Genomic DNA, 22,419 nt, shown 5'->3' on the forward strand with positions numbered 1-22,419 from the left:
TCTGTCCCCGTGTCCCTATCCCTGTCCCGATGTCCCTGTCCCTGTGTCCCCCTGTCCTGTTCCTGTCCCTCTCCCCCTCTGTCCCTGTCCTATCCCCCTGCCACCTATCCCTGTCCCCCTCGCCCCTGTCCCCGTGTCCCTGTCCCCCCCAGGTCACCCCGATCCTCCCCCGGTAACCGCCCCCCCGCTCCGCCTCCCCCGCGCGCTGTGACGTCACCGCGCTGAGCTCAGCCTCTATTACCATACCGCCAATTTGCATTCCCTCATTTGCATGCGGCGCGGCCAATGGAACGCCGCGGCCGCGCCGTGACGTCACTCCCCAGCCGCTCTATATAAGCGCCGCGCGCAGCCGCCGCCGCCGCAGACCGAGCGCCGCGGAGCCGCCGAGAGGTCGCGGGCGTCGCCGCGTCCCCGCCGGGATGAGCCACCGCCACAGCCAGCGCCGCGGGCCCCGGGCCGACATGGTGCCCGAGATCGCCGCCGCCGTGGGCTTCGTGTCCGGCCTGCTGCGGACGCGGGGCTGCGTCAGCGAGCAGCAGCTGCAGGTGTTCAGCGGGGCGCTGCGGGAGGCGCTCACAGGTGAGCTCCGGGCAGGAGCCCGCTCCAGGCAGGGCTGGGCTCTTCTGGTGGCCCTCGGGGACAGGCGCCCGCTGGAGTGCGCCCCTCCATCCCCCCGTGTACCTTCCAGGACCTGGCGTCCGTTTGAGTGCCCTCCATGGTGATGCGAGGACCTGGTGTCCTTTTGAGAGCCACTCTGTGCTCCTTCCAGGACCTGCTGTCCTTTTGAGAGCCACTCTGTGCTCCTTCCAGGACCTGCTGTCCTTTTGAGTGCCGCTCTGTGCTCCTTCCAGGACCTGCTGTCCTTTTGAGTGGCGCTCTGTGCTCCTTCCAGGACCTGCTGTCCTTTTGAGTGGCGCTCTGTGCTCCTTCCAGGACCTGGTGTCCTTTTGAGTGCCGCTCTGTGCTTCTTCCAGGACCTGGTGTCCTTTTGAGTGGCGCTCTGTGCTCCTTCCAGGACCTGCTGTCCCCTCCCGAGTGGCCCCCGTGTCTCCTCCGGGACCTGCTGTCCCCTCCTGTGTCCCCTCCCGAGTGGCCCCCCTGTCCCTTCCAGGACCTGCTGTCCCTCCCGGCCTGCCTCCTGTGTCCCTCCCGACGTCCCTCCTTTGTGCCACCCCCCGTGTCCCTTCTGCCACCTGATGTCCCCTCCGGGACCTGATGTCCCCTCCGTCTCGCTCCCGGGACGTGCTGTCCCCTTCCCGAGTGCCCCCCCCGTGTCCCTTCTGCCACCTGCTGTCCCCTCGGGGGTCCCCTCCGTGTCCCTCCCGGTGCCGGCTGTCCCCTCGGGGCTGTCCCGTTCCATTCCCGGTGCCGCGGGGGTCCCCTACGTGTCCCTCCCGGTGCCGGCTGTCCCGTTCCATTCCCGGTGCCGCCTGTCCCTTTGTGTGCCCAGCTGTCCCCCCGCAGCCGCCCCCTCCCCGGGGGGCTGTGCAGACCCCAGAGCTGTGCCGGGTGTCCCCCGAAGCCTCTGCTGTGCCCGGGGGTCCCCCTTGCCCGGGGGTCCCTTCCCGGTCTCCCCCTGCTGTGCCCGGTGTCCCCCTTTCCCGGGGGTCCCTTCCCGGTGTCCCCCTTTCCCGGGGGTCCCTTCCCGGTGTCCCCCTGCTGTGCCCGGTGTCCCCTTTCCCGGGGGTCCCTTCCCGGTGTCCCCCCCGGTGTCCCCCCGGCCCGGCGCCCTTATCAGCCGCAGGGAGGGGTGGCCGGGCTGTGATAAGGGGGATCAGGGTGCTGAGCTGGCTGCGCCGTGCCCTCGGGCAGCTTTGGGGTGCCCTATCTGCCCCCGCCACCCCACGGCGCCTGGCACGGTCCCGCTGGGTTTTTCGGGGTGCAGGAGCCACCTTTGGGGTGGGCTGGTGGCACTTCCCTCTGCCCTGTCCCCCCGGGCAGGGGGGTTTGGGTCCTGTCTCTGGTGCCGAGCTTTGGGCACGGTTTAATTCCTGCCCTGCCCGGTTCCTTCCGTGCTCCCAGCGCTCGGGGAGGCTCTGCAGGGCTGTGTGTTGGGATTTGGTGTTTAAACACCGAATTTGGTGGGAGATAAAGGCCCTAAACCCCACCTGCCTGCGGGGAAGGAGCACTGCAAACACCTCTGAGAAACCCTTCAAAGGCTGTTCTTTAGGATTTCACCTTTAAACCCCAAATTCAGTGGGAGCTAAGGACCCTAAACCCCCCCTGCCTGCTGGAAAGGAGCACTGCAAACTCCTCTGAGAAACCCTTCACAGGGTTTTCTTTAGGATTTCACCTTTAAACCCCAAATTCAGTGGGAGCTAAGGACCCTAAACCCCACCTGCCTGCTGGAAAGGAGCACTGCAAACACCTCAGAGAAACCCTTCACAGGGTTTTCTTTAGGATTTCACCTTTAAACCCCAAATTCAGTGGGAGCTAAAGGCCCTAAACCCCACCTGCCTGCTGGAAAGGAGCACTGCAAACACCTCAGAGAAACGCTTCAGAGGGTGTTCTTTAGGATTTCGCCTTTAAACCCCAAATTCAGTGGCAGCTAAAGGCCCTAAATCCCACCTGCCTGTGGGGAAGGAGCACTACAGACACCTCTGCTTCCCTGGGAAACCCTTCAAAGACATTTTTTTAGGATTTGGCCTTTAAACCCCAAATTTATTGGGAGCTAAACCCCACCTTCGTGCTGGGAAGGAGCACTGCAAACACCTCAGAGAAACCCTTCAGAGGGTGTTCTTTAGGATTTCACCTTTAAACCCCGAATTTAGTGGCACCTAAACCCCCCCTACCTGTGGGATATCCTTTCTCAGAGCTGTTTTCCCTCCCCAGCACACTACAAACACCTCAGAGAAACCCTTCACAGGGTGTTCTTTAGGATTTTGCCTTTGAACCCCAAATTTGGTGGCAGCTAAAGGCCCCACACCCCTTTCTCACAGCTCTTTTCCCTCCCCAGAGCACTACAGACACCCCTGGTTCCTCCAAAGGGGTTTTCTTTAGGATTTCACCTTTAACCCCAAATTTAAGTAGCAGCTAAAGGCCCTAAATCCCACCTGCCTGCTGGAAAGGAGCACTGCAAACTCCTCTGAGAAACCCTTCACAGGGTTTTCTTTAGGATTTCACCTTTAAACCCCAAATTCAGTGGGAGCTAAAGGCCCTAAACCCCACCTGCCTGCTGGAAAGGAGCACTGCAAACACCTCAGAGAAACCCTTCACAGGGTTTTCTTTAGGATTTCACCTTTAAACCCCAAATTCAGTAGCAGCTAAAGGCCCTAAATCCCACCTGCCTGTGGGGAAGGAGCACTACAGACACCTCTGCTTCCCTGGGAAACCCTTCAAAGACATTTTTTTAGGATTTGGCCTTTAAACCCCAAATTTATTGGGAGCTAAACCCCACCTTCGTGCTGGGAAGGAGCACTGCAAACACCTCAGAGAAACCCTTCAGAGGGTGTTCTTTAGGATTTCACCTTTAAACCCCGAATTTAGTGGCACCTAAACCCCCCCTACCTGTGGGATATCCTTTCTCAGAGCTGTTTTCCCTCCCCAGCACACTACAAACACCTCAGAGAAACCCTTCACAGGGTGTTCTTTAGGATTTTGCCTTTGAACCCCAAATTTGGTGGCAGCTAAAGGCCCCACACCCCTTTCTCACAGCTCTTTTCCCTCCCCAGAGCACTACAGACACCCCTGGTTCCTCCAAAGGGGTTTTCTTTAGGATTTCACCTTTAACCCCAAATTTAATGACATGTAAAGGCCCTAAACCCCACCTACCTGTGGGATATTCTTTTCTCACTGCTTTTTTTCCCTCCCCAGAGCACTACAGACACCACTGGTTCCCTGAGAAACCCTCCAAAGGGGTTTTCTTTAGGATTTCACCTTTAACCCCAAATTTAGTGGCAGCTAAACACCCCAAACCCCACGTACCTGTGGGATATTCTTTTCTCACAGCTCTTTTTCCCTCCCCAGAGCACTACAGACACCCCTGGTTCCCAGAGAAACCCTCCAAAGGGTTTTTCTTTAGGATTTCACCTCTAAACCCCAAATTTAATGACAGCTAAACCCCCCAAACCCCTTTCTCCCAGCTCTTTTTCCCCCCCCAGAGCACTACAGCCACCACTGGTTCCCCACCTACCTGTGGGATATTCTTTTCTCACAGCTCTTCTCACCTCCCCAGAGCACTACAGACACCACTGGTTCCCTGAGAAACCCTCCAAAGGGGTTTTCTTTAGGATTTCACCTTTAACCCCAAATTTAATGACATGTAAAGGCCCTAAACCCCACCTACCTGTGGGATATTCTTTTCTCACTGCTTTTTTTCCCTCCCCAGAGCACTACAGACACCACTGAGAAAAAAGGGTTTTCTTTAGGATTTGGCCTTTAAACGCTGAATTTACTGGCAGCTAAAGGCCCTCACTGCTGTTTTTCCCTCCCCAGAGCACTACAGACCCCCCTGGTTCCCAGAGAAACCCTCCAAAGGGTTTTTCTTTAGGATTTCACCTCTAAACCCCAAATTTAATGACATCTAAACACCCCAAACCCCTTTCTCACAGCTCTTTTTCCCTCCCCAGAGCACTACAGACACCACTGGTTCCCCGAGAAACCCTCCAAAGGCTCCGGCTACCGCTGCATCCGCATCAACCAGCGCATGGACCCGCTGATCAGCCGTGCCGGGGGGCACGTGGGGCTGGGGCTGCCCCAGCTGCTGCAGCTGCTGCCCCGCGAGCTCACGCTCTGGGTGGACCCCTTCGAGGTGTGCTACCGCATCGGCGAGGACGGCTCCATCTGCGTCCTCTACCAGGCCAGCAGAGCCCCCAGCTCCTGCGGAGGGATGCTCACCTGCAAGAACCAGATGATGCTGGGCCGTAGCAGCCCTTCCAAAAACTACATCATGACTGTTTCCAGTTAAAACAAACAAACAAAAAAAAAAAAAAAAAAAAAAAAAAACAACAAACCCCGAAAACAAAAAAAAAAAATCTCCTCGGCTTTAATACACTGCCAAGACACAGGCTACTGTAATACCTCAAGCTGAGGATCTATTTTTAAGATGAAGAGCTATTTATATTTTTTAAAAAAAAACCCAAAAACCTCCAGAAAATCCAAAATTAAAATGTTGGGCGCCGCTCCGAGCCGAGGCGACGCCCCAGGTGCCTTTTCTAAAGCTGTTGCAAGCTTGTGAGTTTCTCTTTTTTTTTAATTATTGTCAAGCTGAGATCTGCCTAATTTCGTGTTGGATGACGATTTTGGGGCTGGCTTTGCTCACCTTGGAATGGGGGATGAGGGGGTGAAGCCAGTCTGGCCAGCGTGGCTGTGATGTCACCTTGTCACCACCCCGCTGTCACCTTGCTGCTGCATCTCCAGGTGTTGCGGTGCTGCTCTCTGGATTTGCTGTCACCTCGGGTGACCTTGGGGACATTGGGGTCGCCCTCCTGGACGTGCTGCAGCTCTGCCCTGCCCTCTCCCAGCCCCTGGAAGGGCTCACCTGGCACGTGGAGCACCTGGCAGTGTCCCCAGCGTGACCCTGGTGGCGCTGAGGGGACATTCCTGCTGTCACCACCCCGGACCTGCTGGGAATTCCAAAGCTTTTCTGCTCCCAGGGGCTCAGCCCTGCCCTGGTGTCCCCTCTGTGTCCCCATCCTCCTCTTCGTGTCCCTTCCGTCCTTGTCCTGCAGAGGTTGGGGTGTGGCACCCCCTTTTTGCTGCCTTTTCTCCTCAAATCTGGACTTTTTGGGGCTTGTTGAGGTGTTTTTGGGGTCCTGACGTTGCTTTTTAAAGCCCCAGCACTTCCCTGCCCCCCCCTTGGGAAAGGGATTTGGGTCCCATCTCTTTGGTACAAAACTTTCTGCAGGATTTTAAATTCCTGCTCTCTGCCCCTTTTGCGTCCAGGGGGGCTCTGCCCAGGTGCTTTTTGGGATTTGGGCATTAAACCCCAAACTCAGTGGCAGCTAAAGGCCCTAAACCCCACCTAGTGCTGGAAGGAGCATTACAAACACCACTAAAAACTCTTAAAAGGATTTTTCTTTAGGATTTGGGCTTTAAACCCCAAATTTAGGGGCAGCTAAAGATCCTAAACCCCACCTGCCTGCTGGGAAGGAGCACTGCAAACTCCTCTGGGAAACCCTTAAAAGGATTTTTCTTTAGGATTTGGGCTTTAAACCCCAAATTCAGGGGCAGCTAAATGCCCTAAACCCCACTTGATGCTGGAAGGAGCACTGCAAACACCAATAAAAACCCTTAAAAGGATTTCTCATTAGGATTTGGCCTTTAAACCCCAAATTTATTGGCAGCTAAATGCCCTAAACCCCACCTGGTGCTGGAAGGAGCATTACAAACACCACTAAAAACCCTTAAAAGGATTTTCTTTAGAATTTGGGCATTAAACCCCAAATTTAGGGGCAGCTAGAGATCCTAAACCCCACCTGCCTGCTGGGAAGGAGCACTGCAAACTCCTCTGGGAAACCCTTAAAAGGATTTTTCTTTAGGATTTGGGCTTTAAACCCCAAATTTAGGGGCAGCTAAAGATCCTAAACCCCACCTGCCTGCTGGGAAGGAGCACTGCAAACTCCTCTGGGAAACCCTTAGAAGGATTTTTCTTTAGGATTTGGGCTTTAAACCCCAAATTTAGGGGCAGCTAAAGATCCTAAACCCCACCTGCCTGCTGGGAAGGAGCACTGCAAACTCCTCTGGGAAACCCTTAGAAGGATTTTTCTTTAGGATTTGGGCTTTAAACCCCAAATTAGTGGCATCTAAAGGTTCTAAACCCCACCTGATGCTGGGAAGGAGCATTACAAACACCACTAAAAACCCTTAAAAGGATTTTCTTTAGAATTTGGGCATTAAACCCCAAATTTAGGGGCAGCTAGAGATCCTAAACCCCACCTGCCTGCTGGGAAGGAGCACTGCAAACTCCTCTGGGAAACCCTTAAAAGGATTTTTCTTTAGGATTTGGGCTTTAAGCCCCAAATTAGTGGCATCTAAAGGTTCTAAACCCCACCTGATGCTGGGAAGGAGCATTACAAACACCACTAAAAACCCTTAAAAGGATTTCTCATTAGGATTTGGGCTTTAAACCCCAAATTAGTGGCATCTAAAGGTTCTAAACCCCACCTGATGCTGGGAAGGAGCATTACAAACACCACTAAAAACCCTTAAAATAATTTCCTTTAGGATTTCACCTTTAAACCCCAAATTTATTGGCAGCTCACTGCCCTAAACCCCCTTTTCCTGGGCTATCCCACATCCACTCCCTTTTCCCACCCCCCGGAGCTCCCCCCAGGCAGAAAAATTTGTGCTTTTTGCAGCAAAACTTCCCAGATTTTCGTCTGAGCTGCACCTTCCCCTTTTCCTGACGTGGCAAACCCAGAGCTGTTCTCACCCAGCCCGTGGTGACTCAAGTCCTCAGATATTTGTGCAATATTTTCCCAAATCCTGGCTGCTCTGGGAGAGGTAGGAAACCCCCAGCTGGTTCTTGAATACGTTAAATTACCCAGCCCTGCCTTGTAAAATTCAGATTTTATTTTTAAAACCATCAAGAAGTGGAAGATCAGCCTCGATTCTCAAATATTTGTGTATTTTTTGGTTTGGAAATGTCAGGTTGTTTGTGCCTGAGGAGATCAGAGCAGTCTGGAGTTGCATCACTTCCCTCTAACCTGAATTTCTCACGTCAGCACAGCAGGAAGGAAGCACTGGGAGGGATTTTCACTTGTGCAATACGTGACCTCACCCACATCCAAAAAAAAAAACAAAAAAAAAAGAAAAATAAGCAAAATTTTATTCCAGGAAAAGAAATCCCACTGCATTTTTTTTTGGGCATTCCTCACTTTGAGCAGCCCCCAGGAGGAAAATCAAAACAATCAAAATTTGATTTCTTCCCTCCCTCTGCCCAGAGTTTCCCAAGAATTTCCCACCAAAACATCCTCATCTCCAAGGTGATTTTTTTTTTTAAAAAAAAAATAAGCTTCAAAACCAACCAAATTTGGGTAGAATCCACTTCTCTCTGGTAGCTGGTGACACAAAAAGCTGTGAATTCCTGAGCTCTCGTTGCCTTTCGCCTCCAAGCCTGATGTGGATTTTGGACTGTGTCTGTCGGGGGTTGCTGTCAATATTGTTATTTTTATTTTTTATTTTTTATTTTTAACCGAGCTGGACTGTTGAACGGGACCTGCTTCTTGATTTTTGGGTTATTTCGTTGGGTTTCTTTTTTTTTTTTTTTTTTTTGTGAGGTTTTGGGGGTTTTTTTGTCTGGTTTCGGGGATTTTTTTTTTGTTTTGGGGGTTTTTTTTTTTTTGTGAGGTTTTGGGGGGTTTTTTTGTCTGGTTTTGGGGTTTTTTTTTTGTTTTTTAAAATTTTTTGTTGCTAGGGTTTTTTATTTTTTCTTTCGGTTTTCCTGGGGGAGTTCTGGGGTTTTTGTTTTTGGGGGGAGGTTATTTTGGGGTTTTCGTTGTTTCAGGGGGTTTTCTTATTGGGTTATTTTGGTGGTTCTTTGGGGATTTTTTTTGGGTTGGGTATGGTTTTTTTTTTCCTTTTTTTTTGTGTTTTTCCCTTTTTTTCCCTGCTGAAAACGCTCAGACCCGCGGGAGGGATCAGCCTCTTCCCGAATTACAGAACATTTTCCACCCCCCCCGGTGCTTTTTTAATTACTTTAATAAAAACGCAGCGTTCCAGCCGCGCCTGCCTCGTTCCTGGGGGAGCTTCGGGATTTCCTGGGAATGCCGTGGGGATGAATTTCCTGCCTCGCCCAGGACAAAGAGCTGCTTGCTCCAGGTGTGACTCCCGGCCCGGGAATTCAGGCTGGGAATGACTCAGGGGGTGGAAATCTCCTGTCCTGCCAGGTGGAGGCGGGGCAAAAAAAAATAAATTAGATATTTTTCTATTTTTTTATATTTAAAAAATTTTAAAAAATTAATTATTATTTATTAATCTATATATAGATATATATATTTATAGAGATAAATTTATTTCTAAGGTAAATTTCTTATTTATATAAAGATAATTTATTATTTATTATTATTTAATCTTTATTATTTTTATATTATGTATAAGGGCCTTGCCTCAATCGGCTTGTGCTTATTTTGACCCCAAAACTCCAAATTTATGGAATTTAGGAGGGTTTGAGTCCCTTCCAGCCTCTCTGTGACCATTCCCTCTGACACCAGACCTCCTTCAGCGCCCTGGCCTTGTTTTATTTTGACCCAAAACTCCTTTTTCATGGAATTTAGGAGGGTTTAGGGAATTTAGGGCTCTGCCAGGCCATAATTTAGGGAATTTTAGGGAATTCAGGGCCCTGATGCCTCTTGGGGGGCACTGAGCTGCCCCTCCCCTCCTCCCCAAACACTTTTTGGGTGGATTTGGGTGAATTTGGGTGGATTTGGGTGGAGTTGGCTGGATTTGGGTGAATTTGGGTGGATTTGGGTGAATTTGGGTAGATTTGTCAGGATTTGGGTGGATTTGGCTGGGTTTATTTGGCTGAATTTGGGTGAATTTGGCAGGATTTGGGTGGATTTGGGTAGATTTGGCAGGATTTGTCAGGATTTGGGTGGATTTGGCTGGGTTTATTTGGCTGAATTTGGGTGAATTTGGCAGGATTTGGGTGAATTTGGCAGGATTTGGGTGAATTTGTCGGGATTTGGGTGCTGCCTCGGGTCTCTCCTCATTTTTTGAGCTCAGCCCCTCATTGATTCTCACAAACACCCGAACTGTGGCAGCTGGGGCGGGGCTGGGGCTGATCCCTGCGGTGTCACCCGCGCTGTCACCCGCACTGTCACCGGCACTGTCACCCACGCTGTCACCGGCACTGTCACCGGCACTGTCACCCGCGCTGTCACCCGCGCTGTCACCCGTGCTGTCACCGGCGCTGTCACCGGCGCTGTCACCGGCGCTGTCCCCCGCGCTGTCACCGGCGCTGTCACCCGCGCTGTCACCCGCGCTGTCACCCGCACTGTCACCACCACTGTCACCCGCGCTGTCACCCGCGCTGTCACCCGCGCTGTCACCCGTGCTGTCACCCGTGCTGTCACCCGTGCTGTCACCTGTGCTGTCACCAGCGGTGTCACCAACCCTGTCACCCGCGCTGTCTCCCACGCCGTCACCCGCACTGTCACCGGTGCTGTCACCCGTGCTGTCACCCACGCTGTCACCGGCAGTGTCACCCACCCTGTCACCCGTGCTGTCTCCCACGCCGTCACCCGTGCCGTCACCCGCGCTGTCACCGGCGCTGTCACCGGCACTGTCACCGGCACTGTCACCGGCACTGTCACCGGCACTGTCACCGGCACTGTCACCGGCACTGTCACCGGCACTGTCACCGGCACTGTCACCGGCGCTGTCACCCGCGCTGTCACCGGCGGTGTCACCCATGCTGTCACCCGCAGTATCACCGGCACTGTCATCCGCGCTGTCACCCGCACTGTCACCGGTGCTGTCACTGGCACTGACCCTCGCTGTCACCCACGCTGTCGCCCCTGCTGTCACTGGTGCTGTCACCCGCGCTGTCACTGGCACTGACCCTTGCTGTCACCCGCGCTGTCGCCCCTGCTGTCACTGGTGGTGTCACCTGCGCTGTCACCCGCACTGTCATCCGTGCTGTCACCGGCACTGTCACCCGCACTGTCACCAGCACTGTCATCCGTGCTGTCACCCGCACTGTCACCCATGCTGTCACCCATGCTGTCACCCGCGCTGTCACCCGCGCTGTCACCGGCACTGTCACCCACGCTGTCACCCGCACTGTCACCCGCACTGTCACCTGTGCTGTCACCCGTTCACCCACGCTGTCACCCGCACTGTCACCCGCACTGTCACCTGTGCTGTCACCCGTGCTGTCACCCGCACTGTCACCGGCACTGTCACCCGCGCTGTCACCCGCGCTGTCACCCATGCTGTCACCCGCACTGTCATCCATGCTGTCACCGGCACTGACCCTCGCTGTCACCCGCACTGTCACCCGTGCCGTCACCCACTTGGCCTGCCCTGATGGAAGCCAAATTTATTTTTTTTAAATCTCCAAGTATGTTCAGGTGGCGGCGCTTTCGCCTCCTCCTGCAAATCTTTTCCCAATCTCTAAATAAAATATGTGAACGCTTGAAGATCTAAACACTGGGTTGTTCGACAAAACCTGAGCTGATTTTCTTGTTGCAATGGACTATTTTATATATGTGTTTATATATATATATAAAAATATATGTATGTATATATATAAATATAATATAATATAATATAATATAATATAATATAATATAATATAATATAATATAATATAATATAATATATTTATTTTATTTTATTTTATTTTATTTTATTTTATTTTATTTTATTTTATTTTATTTATGTATTTATTTATTTATTTCTATCTATTCTCGCCCTGGATGGGGGGAATGGCGATGCTGCCCCAAACCAGAGCCCCCGGCAGCTCTGGGGGGGTTCGGGGGGGCCCTCGGTGCCTTTTGGGGCAGGGACAAAGCCGGGTTTGGTATTTATGGCACGAGCGGAGGGACAGATGGCCGGGGGACACGGGGGAGGCAAGAATGGGAGCTGAACAGATCGGGAATTTCCTGCCCCAACTTCCCCCTGCCGTTCCCAAAGTGCTGCTGGGGGTGTGGGGGGAGCAGGGCTTTCCCCATGGGCCCCCCAAAGTGTTTGGGATCTCAGAGGGATGAGAATCATCCCAGAGAGGATGGAGAGAGCCAAAATCCAGCTCAGTTTTGTTCCTGATGTGGAGCTGAACAGATTGGGAATTTCCTGCCCAAATCTCTCCTCTTCTACACCCAAAAATGCTGCCTGGAGTGTGTGGGGGGAGCAGGGTATTCCTCATGGTCCCCCAAAGTGTTTGGGATCTCAGAGGGATGAGAATCATCCCAGAGAGGATGGAGAGACCCAAAATCCGTTCTACACCCAAAATGCTGCTGAGGAGATGTGGGGAGCAAGGCTTTCCCCATGGTCTCCCCAAAGTGTTTGGGATCTCAGAGGGATGAGAATCATCCCAGAGAGGATGGAGAGAGCCAAAATCCAGCTCAGTTTCTCTCCTGATTCAGAGTTAACAGATCGGGAATTTCCTGCCCAAATCTCTCCTCTTCTACACCCATCCAAATCTCTGCTCTTCTACACCCAAAATCCTGCCGGGGTGGGGTGTGGGGAGCAGGGCTTTCCCCGTGGACCCCACAAATCTTTTGGGCTCTCAGAGGGGGGAGCCCCTCATCTTCCCAGAGCGGGTGGAGAGACCCCAAACCTGCCAGACCCCAAATCCAGCTCCGTTTGGGACCTCTCAATCCAGGGCTGGGATTTCCCCTCCCGGGAATCTTTTCCCGCTGCTCCCCTATCTCTCCCCAGCTGCTGCGGCCGGATAATTATTAATTATCAACCTTAATTACCGTCCCCACCCACCCCCAGCATGCTCTGCCCATCCCTTGTCCCTTTGTCCCCAAAGCTCCTCCGCCCAGGAGAGTTTTTGGGGTAAATCCGATCAGAATCGAGCAAAGAGGAGGCGACACCGGTGACAATTCCCTGAGTGCCACCAGCGGTTTGGGTGTCACTGTCCTGACTCCCGTCCCCGCTCCTGGGGGGTTCTGCCCACCCCGGATCCCGCTGGGATGAGCCCAGCGCCCTCTGCCTCGCTGCTTTTTTGGGGTTTTTTTTGGTGCTTTTCCAAAAGGGAAATATTTGGAGGGGTTGTTTCCCGCCGGGAATTTGCGCTTCCCGAGGAAACATCCTAAAGGGAATGTTTACAAACAGTCTGGGAAGTGTTGGAGCTGGGGGAGGGAGGCTGCAAAACGGGAGGGAAGGAAAAAAAAAAAAAAAAAGCAGGCAAGAAGAGGTGGAGAATTAGGGGGAGAAATGTGGAAAGGAGTAGAGGTGGAATTTGGGGTTTTCAGGGCAAAATTTGTGGGTTTGGGGACAAAATGTTGGGGTTAGAGGGCAAAATTTGAGGGTCTGAGGGCGAAATATAGGGGTTTGAGGGCAAAATTTTGGGGTTTCAGGGCAAAATTTTGGGATTTGAGGGCAAAATTTGGGGGTCTCGGGGCAAATCTGGAGGGTTCAGGGCAAAAGATGGGGGTTCAGGGCAAAATTTGAGGGTTTGAGGGCAAAATTTGGGGGTCTCGGGGCAAATCTGGAGGGTTCAGGGCAAAAGATGGGGGTTCAGGGCAAAATTTGAGGGTTTGAGGGCAAAATTTTGGGGTTTTAGGGCAAAATCTGGAGGGTTCAGGGCAAAATATAGGGGTTCAGGGCAAAATATTGGGGTTCAGGGCAAAATTTGATTGTTTGAGGGCAAAATTTTCGGGTTTTAGGGCAAAATCTGGAGGGTTCAGGGCAAAATATGGGGGTTCAGGCCAAAATTTGAGGGTTTGAGAGCAAAATTTTGGGGGTTTAGGGCAAAATCTGGAGGGTTCAGGGCAAAATATGGGGGTTCAGGCCAAAATTTGATGGTTTGAGGGCAACATTTTTGGGTTTTAGGGCAAAATCTGAGTGGTTCTGAAGACATCCTGCTGGTCCCCAGTGGATTTTGACATCCCCCAGCCCAGGAGAGTCCTTGGGAGAGCCCCAGAGCCCCGATGTGATTTTGGGGGGCTGCAGCTGCGGGTCCCCCCCTGCAGCAGCGCCCCCAAAGCCCCTCCAGCCTCCAGGGGGGGTTTTTGGGTTGATTTGGGGTTTTCCCCTCCTTTTTCCTGCTCTGTGGGTCTGGACAAAGCCCTGCACGCCCCCCTCCCTCCTCCTCCTCCTCCTCCTCCTCCTCCTCCTGGGTGGGATCCAGGGGCCCCCCGGACCCCGCAGATCCTCCCGGCAACAGGAGGAGGAGGAGGAGGAAGGGGATGAGGAGGGGGAGCCCAGCCCCCGTTCCCCGCTGCTCCCACCACAACAAGGCAGAGATTGGGCGCCTGTGGGACCAATGGGGGCTGTCCCTGGATTTTGGGGAGGGGGGAAAGAGGGCAGGGGGTGCCCTGAGCCTCTGCCCCCTGCCCTTCCCCCCAGCTGGTGGGAATCCGGAATTCCCAGCCCTGCCCGGAGCCAGCAGCTGCTGCAGGAGCCTTGGAGCTGCTCCGGGGTTTTGTTTGTTCCCTTCCCATCCTGGAATTACGGGATTTGGGCTCCCTAAAACCTCCCCAAACCCTTTGGTAGTTCATCTGGAGTGTTATTCCCAGATCCCTCTGAAATTACGGGATTTGGGCTCCCTAAAACCTCCTCAAGCCTTTTGGTTGTTCATCTGGACATTCCTTCCCAGATCCCTCTGAAATTATGGAACTGGGGCTCCCTAAAACCTCCCCAACCCATTTGGTTGTTCATCTAGACTGTTATTCCCAGATCCCTCTGAAATTACGGGATGTGGGCTCCCTAAATCCCCTTCCCAACCCATTTGGTTGTTCATCTGGACATTCCTTCTCAGATCCCTCTGAAACTATGGGATTGGGACTTCCTAAAACCTCCCCAACCCCTTTGGTTGTTCATCTAGACTGCTATTCCCAGATCCTTCTGAAATTATGGGATTTGGGCTCCCTAGAACCTCCCCAATCCTGCATCCCCTCCTGGTGCCTCCGGGAGGATTTGGATCTCTGGGATGGGGTTTGGCATGTTGGGATGAGGATGTGAATGTTCCTGTGCCACCCTGGGATGGGGAAAGGGTGTCCCAAAGCATTGGAGTTTGGGATTTTGGGATGTGATGAGGGTGTGACTGTCCCTTTGCCACCCTGGGATGTAGGAGAGGTGTCCCAAAGGATTGGAGGTTGGGATTTTGGGATGTGACTGTCCCTTTGCCACCCTGGGATGTAGGAGAGGTGTCCCAAAGGATTGGGTGGGATTTTCCTGCCTGGCTTCTCCAGGAGCCTTGGCTGCAGCTTTGGGGCTGCCCCTGACCAGGGATTGGGGTTTTTTTGGAATCCCAACTCCTGCATCCCACAGAATCCTGTAGGCTCTGCTTCCCTGGCTGCTCCCAGCCTGGGACACGGCACTTTCTGTTCCCCTCCGTGTGAAATTCCTATTTTTCATTCCCTTATTTTTCAACCATCCCCCAGCCCGGCTGTTAAAAATCCGCAGGACCGAAGCCAGAAGGGTCCAGAAAAAAAACCCCCAGTGGTGCCTCCATCCCTCCCCGCTCCCGCTGAGCCTTTTCCATGGAGATTTTCCCTTTCCCGGGAAATCTCCGTGCCATGCCCGGGCCAGCCGCTAGACGGCAATTCCAGCCTGGATTATGGCAGGAAATCCATCCCGGAGAGGAGGAGAAGCGCTGGGTGCAGGCACTGGAAGGGTTTTATTGACGGCTTTGGGGTTTACAGTTCATGCTGGTGAAATTATGGGATTTTTCTGGGTTTTTAAAAATGAACTTTGCATGCAGGAACAACGCGGAGGGCCGGGGTGACCACCTGGACTGGCGACCCCAAAGCTCAGCTGCCCCTTCGTCCTCAAACTCAGCCACCCGAGGGGCTGAGCTGGGGAATTTGGGATTTTTAGGGAATTCCAGCGTGGCTCTGTGGTTGGTTTTGAGGTTTTAATTGGGATATCCCGGGGGCCTGAGCTCAGGGAGGGGCAGCTGGGGGTGACAGCTCCAGGGGTGACAGCTCCAGGGGGGGGACAGCACCAGGATTTTCCCCGTCCTGCCCGGCTCCAGGGGGTCGGGAGGAAGATTTGGGAGCCCCAGTTCCTCGGGGGTTTCCCTCTCACCCCAGGGTGGGTTTCTCTCCTTTAGGGTTTCTCTCATTAATTCTGGAGCAGGTTGATGGAAAAGGGGGAAAAATGGAAGGGAAGAGAAGGATTTGTTCCTCCTCACCCCACTGAGGGATCCTCCAGCCTGGAGATCTTCAACCCTTCACTCCTGCAGCTCCCAACCCCTTGGATGCTCCTTCAGGGGGTTCAGACCCAGATTTGGGATCGGGATTTGATTTCCCCATGGAAAGAGATTCTGATCCCCATGGAAGGATACTCTTCCCAGGGGGTTCAGACTTGGATTTGGGATCGCGACTGGGATTTCCCCATGGAAAAGGGGTCTGATCCCCATGGGATTTCCCCATGGGAAAAGGGTATGATCCCCCTCGAAGGATGCTCCTTCAGGGGGTTCAAACCCAGATTTGGGATTGGGATTGGGATTTCCCCATGGGAAAAGGGTCTGATCCCCCTGGATGGATGCTCCTTCAGGGGGTTCAGACCTGGATTTGGGGTCGGGATTGGGATTTCCCCATGGAAAAAGGTCTGATCCCCTTGGAAGGATTCTCCTTTCAGGGAGTTCAGACCCGGATTTGGGGTCGGGATTTGATTTCCCCATGCCCAAGGCGGGATGAGCCCCACCCCTGCCGTGTCCCACCCCAGCCCGGGACAGGAGGTGACAGCGCTTTGTGGCGGGCCCAGAGCCGAGATCTGAGCGCAAAAAAAAAAAATGGAGAATTTCGGGAAAACCGGGAGCACGCCGCCACCACCCAGCCGAGTGGGATGGGAAAGCAGGAAGGAGGGGAGTCCCCCCGGGGGCGGGGGACAGAGTCCTGGGGGGGCTCAGATCTCGATGACGGTGGCGCGGCGCAGGCACAGCGGCGCGTCCGGGGGCACCGCGTTGCGCTTGATGGCGTTGCCGTCGAGGCGCAGCACCTGCAGCCGCGAGTAGTTCATGACATCCACCACGGAGCAGAAGCTGCTGATGGAGAACTCTGCGGGGGAGAGGGGATGGTGAGGCCTCAGCGTTTTGGGGTTTGGGGTTTTTAGGTTCCGGGCTGCTTTCGGGTGTGGGTCTGGGGTTTGTGTCAGGGGGTGGTGAGCTCTGCGCACAGAGACAAAACAATTCCTGCTCTAGCTGGGGACCAAGGACAAATGATCCAAATCTCAGGTCCTCTCAATGATCCAAATTTCAAATGATCCAAATCTCACCACACGAGCACAAACAATGTGGAATGAAGAGAGAAAAACAAGGGTGGGCCTGCATGGGCTGGAGCTGGAATTGGACAATTAACTCCAATATGCAAATGGAGCAGAACTGATAAAAGTGAGAGGCCCCATGAGTGTTGTGCATTTTGTGACCATTTTAGGTCCATCTTGGGTTCATTTTGTGACCATTTTGGTCCATCTTGGGTTCGTTGTGACCATTTTGGTTCATCTTGGGTTCATTTTGTGCCCATTTTGGTTCATTTGGGTGCAGCCCTGGCTGGGCTCTTGTGCTGCCCAAGGTGGATCCATGGAGGAGATCCTTTTAATAAATCCCTGTTTATTCTTGAGCTCTGTCTGGCCTCTGTTTTATCTCAGCCTTCTCAAGGCATCACTGCAGTTGAACACCCACAGCCTTCCCCAAAGGGCTGATTTTTAGTGGGAAATTGTTCTGAGGGATCCACCTCTGAGAGCTGCTTTGTGTTAAGACAGGCAGGGGGGGAAAAGAACGGGAGCAGCCCAAATTCTCTGATTTTTCCTGCGGATTTGCACTCAACCCCTCAAGCTAAAAGCATTCCTGGTGCTCCTGGCCGCAGCCAGGAGGAGCAGGAGGATTTGGAATCTTCCCTTCCCAGCCGGGATGGAGAGCCCGGAGGGTGGAGTCGGACAGGAAACGTTTCTTTCCATCAGGATTTGCCTTTCCAGCCTCTTTTGGAGGCTTCCTGCGCTGCAGCCTCCATGCCCTGACCCCTCTGGCCACTGCGGGACCCCCGAGCAGCGTGTCCAGGAGCGGGGATGTCCCTGTCCCCATCCCAGCCGTCCCCTCTGCGCTCCTCTGCTGCCAGCGCCAGGCAGGGAAATTCCAGCCCAGCCCAGCCCCGGCTGCCTTTGGAAGCGGGAGATGGAGCAGAGTCCAAAATACATTTTTGGGGTTTTTTTTCCGTGCAGGATTTGAGCCTAGAGGGCAGCAGAGCTCCAGGCCGGGCTGCTGCTGGAAAAGGCAGCGGGATGCTGGGGGGGATCGCTGGGATTTGGGGGCTGCACCCACGGAGGGGACCCTCGGTGGGGCAGAGGGGCAGCACCAAGGTCCGGATGCTCCAAGGGGTTGGGCCGAGGCCCTGGAGCCGCGTCCCCGATCCTGGGGGGCTGTGAAGGTCAGCAGGACCCGCAGAGGAGGAGGAGGAGGAGGAGGAGGAGGAGGGGGAGGAGGAGCCGGCGGTGGCTCCGCGGCGTTTGTGGGCAGACGGCGGCAGCTCCGGTTTGGAAAGCAAACATTTGGGAATCTGTTCCCGTGTCTGTGCTGCTGGCAGCTCCCCGCTGCGGGGTTCTGTGTTTTCCCTGCAACAGCTGATGGCTGCACTGACACCTTCCCAGTCCCAGTCCCATCCCCATTTCCCAACCCCATTCCAATTCCCATCCCCATTTCCCATTCCATCCCCATCCCAATTCCCATTTCCCATTCTCATATCCCATCCCTGTCCCTGTTCCCATTCCCATTCTCATTCCCATCCCTGTGTCTGTTCCCATTCCATCCCAATTCCATCCCCATTCCCATCCCAATCCCATTCCCATTCCATTCCCATTCCATTCCCATTCCCATCCCCATCCCATCCCATCCCATCCCATCCCCTCCCATCCCAATCCCATTCCCATTCCATCCCCATCCCAATTCCATTTCTATCCCCATTCCCATTCCATTCCCAGCCCAATCCCATTCCCATCCCAATCCCATCCCCAATCCCATTCCCATTCCCATTCCCATCCCATTCCCATTCCCAATCCCCATCCCAGCCCAGCCCTTCCCTCAGCCCCTGGCAGGTGGGGGGAGCAGGGCCGATTTTTCCCGGGAGCTTTTGCTCGGGGGTTGATTTTTCCAGCCCGTTTTTATAAATAGCAGCCCCGGAACAATCCGTTCCCTTTGTTTGTTTGTGTTTGGAGGGGAGGGAGCCTCAGGCCTGCCGGGAGATCGGGCCCAGAGCTCCCCGGGGAAGGACAGACCCCTCAGCTGCGGGCTGGGACACCGGGCCTTGGGGACACGGGTGGGGCTGTGCAGGGGACAGAGGGGCTGTGCTGGCCCTGGGCAATGTCCCTGTCCCCTGTGCTGGCACTGCAGAGTGTCCCTGTCCCCTGTGCTGTTACTAGGGAATGGCCCTGTCCCCTGTGCTGGCACCAGGCAGTGTCCCTGTCCCCTGTGCCGGCACCAGGGAACATCCCTGTCCCCTGTGCTGGCACTGCAGAGTGTCCCTGTCCCCTGTGCTGGCACTGGGCAATGTCCCTGTCCTCTGTGCTGCCACCAGGGAATGTCCCTGTCCCCTGTGCTGGCACCAGGGAACATCCCTGTCCCCTGTGCTGGCACTGCAGAGTGTCCCTGTCCCCTGTGTGGGCACTGGGCAATGTCCCTGTCCCCTGTGCTGGCACTGCAGAGTGTCCCTGTCCCCTGTGCTGGCACTAAGCAAGGTCCCTGTCCCCTGTGCTGACATTGCCCAGGGTGTTCCATGTCCCCAGCATGGTTGTGAGGACCCCCCAGCTCTGCCCACTGCTGTGACCCCTCTTGGCCCCCCTGACCCCATCCCAGCTGGTTCATCCCCTGCTTTCCACCCTCCCCAACCCCAGCAGATGCCCAGGCTCCTGGGAATCCCCCAAAATCCAGCGCAGAGATCCCACAGGAACCCTCCAGGCTGGGACAGCTCCCACCCCTGCCTCGCTCAGAAACCCTCAGGAACCCCAAATTCCCACTCAAAGCACCCCCAGGCGCTTCCCCAGGGTTCCCCACCGCCCTTTCCCCAGCCCTGCTCACCGTTGATCTGGTTGCCCTGCAGGTAGAGGTTCTCCAGGTTGGTGTTGACCCGCGGGATCTTCTGCAGCCGGTTGTAGGAGAGGTCCAGCTCCAGGATGCTGCTGCTGTTGAAGGTGTTGCTGGAGAGCCCTTGGTTGGTCAGGCTGTTGTGGGACATCCTCACGTACAGCAGCCTGGGGGACACCTGGAAATAATCGTCGGGGATGGCGTTGATGTAGTTGTACTCCAGGTAGAGCTGCTCCAGCGACGCCGGCAGCCCGTCGGGGACCTTCCTCAGGTTGTTGTAGCTCAGGTCGGCCAGGATCAACGACTTGAGCCCCTTGAGGGACGCGCCCATCTCGAAGATGAAGTTGTGGCTGAGGTACAGCGCCGTGAGGTTCTCCAGCCCCTCCAGAGCGTTGGAAGGCACCTTGGAGATCTGGTTATAGGAGAGGTGGAGCTCGCGCAGTGAGCGCGGCAGCGGGCCGGGCAGCCTGGTCAGGTTGTTGTTGTTCATGTAGAGCCTCTCCAGGCGCTGCAGCTTCCCAAAAACCCTTTTCCCCATCTTCTCGCTGCTGATCTGGTTGTTGTGCAGCGCCAGCCACTCCAGCTCGGTGGCATTGTCGAAGGCCCCCTCCTGGATGGAGGTGATCAGATTGTTCTGGAAATAAACGTACTTCATCCGCGACGGCACGAACGGGAGGTACCGCAGGTTGCGCGTGTCGCAGTACATGGCCGAGGAGAAGTTGGGGGGACAGTCACACTCTTGGGGACACCGCCAGGGCGCCGCTTGCTGCGGCTCGGGCTCGGGCTCGGGCTCCGTGTCGGTGGCAGAGGGGTAGGAGTAGGCGTACGCGGGGCTCTCCTCCTCGTAGTAGGGCACGTAGTTGTAGGAGGAGACGCGGGACTGCCGCAGGTAGTACTGGAGCCACGCCAGGTCCTCCTCCTCGTTGTACTGGCCCAGGGAGGAGCCGCAGAGCCCGGCCAGGATGAGGATGAGGATGGTGGCCCGAGGCATGGCGCTGGAGAGACCTGCGAGAGGACAAAGCCATGGGAAGGTGAGCTGGGAAAGCAGGCAGTGCTGGAGAAGCAGGAGATGAGGGAATCCCACCCAAAAATTCCCGGCTGTGGACATTTCTCCTGTGTGGAGTTGTGTGATCTTCCCACTTTTCACCTTGGACAAAACTCCAGCCTGGTGGAGATTTGGGAGGAACCGGTGGGGATTTGGGAAAAACCTCCCTCCCTGGTGGAGATTTGGGAGAAACCAGTGGAGATTTGGGAAAAACCTCCTTACCAGTGGAAATTTGAGGGGGGAACCTCCATCCCTGGTGGAGATTTGGGAGGAACCTTAGTTCTCAGTGGAGATCTAGGAGGAACCAGTGGAGATTTGGGAAAAACCTCCTTACCAGTGGAAATTTGAGGGGGGAACCTCCATCCCTGGTGGAGATTTGGGAAGAACCTTAGTTCTCAGTGGAGATTTGGGAAAAAACTTCCCTCCCAGTGGAAATTTAGGGAGGAACCTCCATCCCTGGTGGAGATTTTGGAGGAACCTTAGTCCTCAGTGGAGATTTGGGGAAAACCAGTGGAGATTTGGAAGAAAACTCCCTCCCAGTGGGGATTTGGGAGGAACCTCCATCCCTGGTGGAGATTTGGGAGATACCAGTGAAGATTTGGGAGGAATCTCCACCCCAGTGGAGATTTGGGAGAAACCTCCCACCCTGGAGGGAGATTTGGGAGGAATCTCCACCCCAGTGGAGCTGTGCTGGTGAGATCCTGGTTTCTGGCCAATTCCATCCCAGTTTCTGGGTGGAGGATGCAGCCTGGGGACACGCGGATCTGTGCGGGGTCACACGAGGTGCCCGGGGTTGGCTCTGCCTGGGAGGGAGGAGAAGGAATTTGGATCCCCTTGGAGAAGGGATTTGAGTTCCCTGGCTGAGAGGGGAAGCTGCCAGATCAGGGTGATTTTGGGAGCTCGAGGAGCCTTTTGAAGGAGCTGGAGGCATCTTTTGAAGGAGCTATTTCTGCTCTGCTCGCTGGTGACAGGAATCGCTGTGGGTTTCATCCAACTCTCCCTTCCCCCACAGAAGCGCAGGATGCAGATCCTGGTAAACAAATTCTGCCTGATTTTGGAGCTGAAACCTCTTCCAAGCTTCCATTCCCCCAGGCACAAAAAGGGGCAGCACCCTCGGTGTGAGAGGGCACAACACCCGGTGATGGATCCAGAGGAGAGCAGGGAATGAGGCAAACCCATCCCTGATCCCCGTGGCCTCCTCCTGCCATGCCCAGGTGAGGTTGCAGCGGGAGGATTCCAGCTCTGGAATCATCCTGCCTCCCCATCCCGGGATAAATGAGCGCACGGGGTGTTCCTGCAGCCAGGCAGCTTGAAATCCCTCCAGGAATTTGGCTGCTGGGAGCGGGAGGGGATCCTACGTGGCTGGGAGGGTGTCACTGCCAGCTCTGCTCCAGCAGGGACCAGCAGGGACCAGTAGGGACATCAGGGACCACAGGAACAGCAGGGATCACCAGGGACCAGTAGGGACAGCAGGGACATCAAGGACAGCAGGGACAAGTGTCCCCTTTTTGCCATGCCAGGGGTGGCCCTGAGGTCACCTGGTGACCCCTGGCCGTGTCCCCAGCCTGCAGCAGGGAGGGGACACCCAGCCTGGCATGCACTGAGCGCCCTGCCCTGCCACCCTGGCACGGGAAAAAAGAGGGATTGAGGCAGGTTTGGAAGGCCTGGGTTTGTCCTTTTTTCCCTGCTCCACAATCCGTGTGCTCGGGACGGGATCCTGGGGGATGCTGAGTGCCACGGGGAG

The 22,419-nt window shown here is 54.7% G+C and overlaps 3 protein-coding genes across 4 annotated transcripts in view; 1 reads left to right on the plus strand and 2 right to left on the minus strand.

The window, feature by feature from the left end:
• Positions 1–347: 347 nt before the first annotated feature.
• Positions 348–5,158, plus strand: BTG2 (BTG anti-proliferation factor 2). The gene is made up of 2 exons (XM_041422593.1): positions 348–579; positions 4,569–5,158. Exons 1-2 carry the CDS (start codon positions 420–422, stop codon positions 4,904–4,906), a joined length of 498 nt encoding a protein of 165 aa, XP_041278527.1. The 5' UTR covers positions 348–419; the 3' UTR covers positions 4,907–5,158.
• A 3,640-nt stretch (positions 5,159–8,798) lies between these two features.
• LOC121345634 (circumsporozoite protein-like) lies at positions 8,799–10,897 on the minus strand. Its single transcript, XM_041422732.1, has 4 exons — positions 10,502–10,897; positions 10,326–10,431; positions 9,450–10,025; positions 8,799–8,821 (listed from the first exon to the last, which is right to left on the minus strand). Exons 1-4 carry the CDS (start codon positions 10,895–10,897, stop codon positions 8,799–8,801), a joined length of 1,101 nt encoding a protein of 366 aa, XP_041278666.1.
• Positions 10,898–15,213: 4,316 nt separating this feature from the next.
• Positions 15,214–22,419, minus strand: part of FMOD (fibromodulin) — a 9,531-nt gene continuing 2,325 nt past the window's right edge. For both annotated transcript variants that reach the window (XM_041422736.1, XM_041422735.1), the window contains exons 2-3: positions 19,625–20,635; positions 15,214–16,616 (exon numbers count right to left, since the gene is read on the minus strand). In XM_041422736.1, the coding sequence (XP_041278670.1) occupies positions 16,465–16,616; positions 19,625–20,621 (1,149 nt within the window). In that variant the 5' untranslated portion in view covers positions 20,622–20,635 and the 3' untranslated portion in view covers positions 15,214–16,464. The remainder of the gene's footprint in view (positions 16,617–19,624; positions 20,636–22,419) is intronic.

Source organism: Onychostruthus taczanowskii, unplaced genomic scaffold, assembly GCF_017590055.1.
Source record: "Onychostruthus taczanowskii isolate IOZ18803 unplaced genomic scaffold, ASM1759005v1 scaffold74, whole genome shotgun sequence".
NCBI classification, from domain to species: Eukaryota; Metazoa; Chordata; class Aves; order Passeriformes; family Passeridae; genus Onychostruthus; species Onychostruthus taczanowskii.